General features: G+C 37.9%; 1 protein-coding gene across 1 annotated transcript in view; it reads left to right on the top strand.

Annotated features, from left to right (window-relative positions):
- The first annotated feature begins 739 nt into the window (after positions 1-739).
- Positions 740-1,661, top strand: part of LOC120227556 (olfactory receptor 2L5-like) — a 4,362-nt gene continuing 3,440 nt past the window's right edge. Inside the window, exon 1 of the mRNA XM_039225643.1 lies at positions 740-1,648. Within this exon, the coding sequence (XP_039081574.1) occupies positions 740-1,648 (909 nt within the window). The remainder of the gene's footprint in view (positions 1,649-1,661) is intronic.

The raw sequence follows: 1,661 nt of genomic DNA, 5'->3' as shown, positions 1-1,661 counted from the left end.
TTTGATAATATATAAGAAATGTTTATAAAATATGAATATTGGGAAACTAGCAGATTTTTGAACCTACTATGAATATGGTATATACATATTTAGTTGAAGGGTCTACTTTAACTGAATCATTCAGAAACTGGTGGAGGAGGAAGAAGAGAGGGGTTCTGTATAAATAGTACTTGACATCAAGTATTCATTCAAGATTTCAGAACATATGAACCCAATAGTGTTACCTGATTTCAAGGATGTTTGATTTGATATTACTGTGCAAAAAGGACTCAGGAAAGAAATGCTGTCCTTACACGTAAGCTGATAGGCTGCTCCAGTTTTAGAGATAAGTCTTAGATATAAAAGAAAAATGATTCATTTTGGGTTCTAAATATCAGTCATGAAATAACTATACAATGTATGCTATTACAATGATTTTATGTGCATGTATTTTGAGTAAAGATTTGATTTTGGCAATTTTGTGTACCTTTACAGAAGTAAACTATATGAATCCTAATAAATTCTTAATGAAACTATGTTTTTATGATAGCATTAAAGACTTTTTAGCAAAGTTTAGGCTACTAATGCTTGCATCTTCAAATTTTACTCTCTAGGTCAAAAATAATTTTTTTGCAAAATAGAAACGTTAAATTATTTACTTAAAACTGAAAGGTTTTAAATACTACACAACTGAAAAGAGCTTCTTGTTCTGTAATTGACTGCCTTCTATCTGCCTTCAGGAAAATTACATCAATGCACCATGGAAAATGATACTCAAACATCAACTGATTTCATCTTATTAGGATTGTTTCCACCATCAAGATTTGGAGTGTTCCTTTTTGTTCTCTTTTTTCTCATTTTTCTAATGGCTCTGTTTGGCAACCTGTCCATGATTCTACTCATCTTCCTAGACACCCGTCTCCACACACCCATGTATTTCTTACTTAGTCAGCTCTCTCTCATTGACCTAAATTACATCTCCACTATTGTCCCCAAGATGGCTTCCAATTTTGTGCTTGGAAACAAGTCTATCTCCTTCATTGGGTGTGGTGTTCAGAGCTTCTTTTTCTTGATGTTAGGAGGGGCAGAAACATTACTTTTGATATCTATGGCTTATGATCGTTATGTGGCTATTTGCTTTCCTCTTCACTATGCCATTCGTATGAGCAAAAAAGTGCGTGTGTTGATGATAACAGGGTCTTGGATAATGGGCTCAATCAACTCCTGTGCCCACACTGTGTATGCCCTCCATATCCCTTATTGTCGATCCAGGACCATCAACCATTTCTTCTGTGATGTCCCGGCCATGTTGACTCTGGCCTGCATGGACACCTGGGTCTATGAGTACACAGTGTTTGTCAGCACAACCCTCTTCCTTGTGTTTCCTTTCATTGGCATTGCATGTTCCTATGGCCGAGTTCTCCTTGCCATCTGCCGTATGCACTCAACAGAAGGGAGGAAGAAGGCCTATTCGACCTGCAGCACCCACCTCACTGTGGTGACTTTATATTATGTACCCTTTGCTTACACTTATCTACGCCCAAGATCGCTGAGATCTCCAACAGAGGACAAGGTTCTGGCTGTCTTCTACACCATCCTGACTCCCATGCTCAACCCTATCATTTACAGCCTGAGAAACAAGGAGGTGATGGGGGCCCTGAGAAGAATGGTTCAGATAATCT

The sequence above is a fragment of the Hyaena hyaena genome, unplaced genomic scaffold, assembly GCF_003009895.1.
Source record: "Hyaena hyaena isolate Hyena2069 unplaced genomic scaffold, ASM300989v1 scaffold_2615, whole genome shotgun sequence".
NCBI lineage: Eukaryota > Metazoa > Chordata > Mammalia > Carnivora > Hyaenidae > Hyaena > Hyaena hyaena.
The sequence above is the reverse complement of the archived record's forward strand: the minus strand, read 5'-3'. Positions and strand labels throughout refer to the sequence as shown.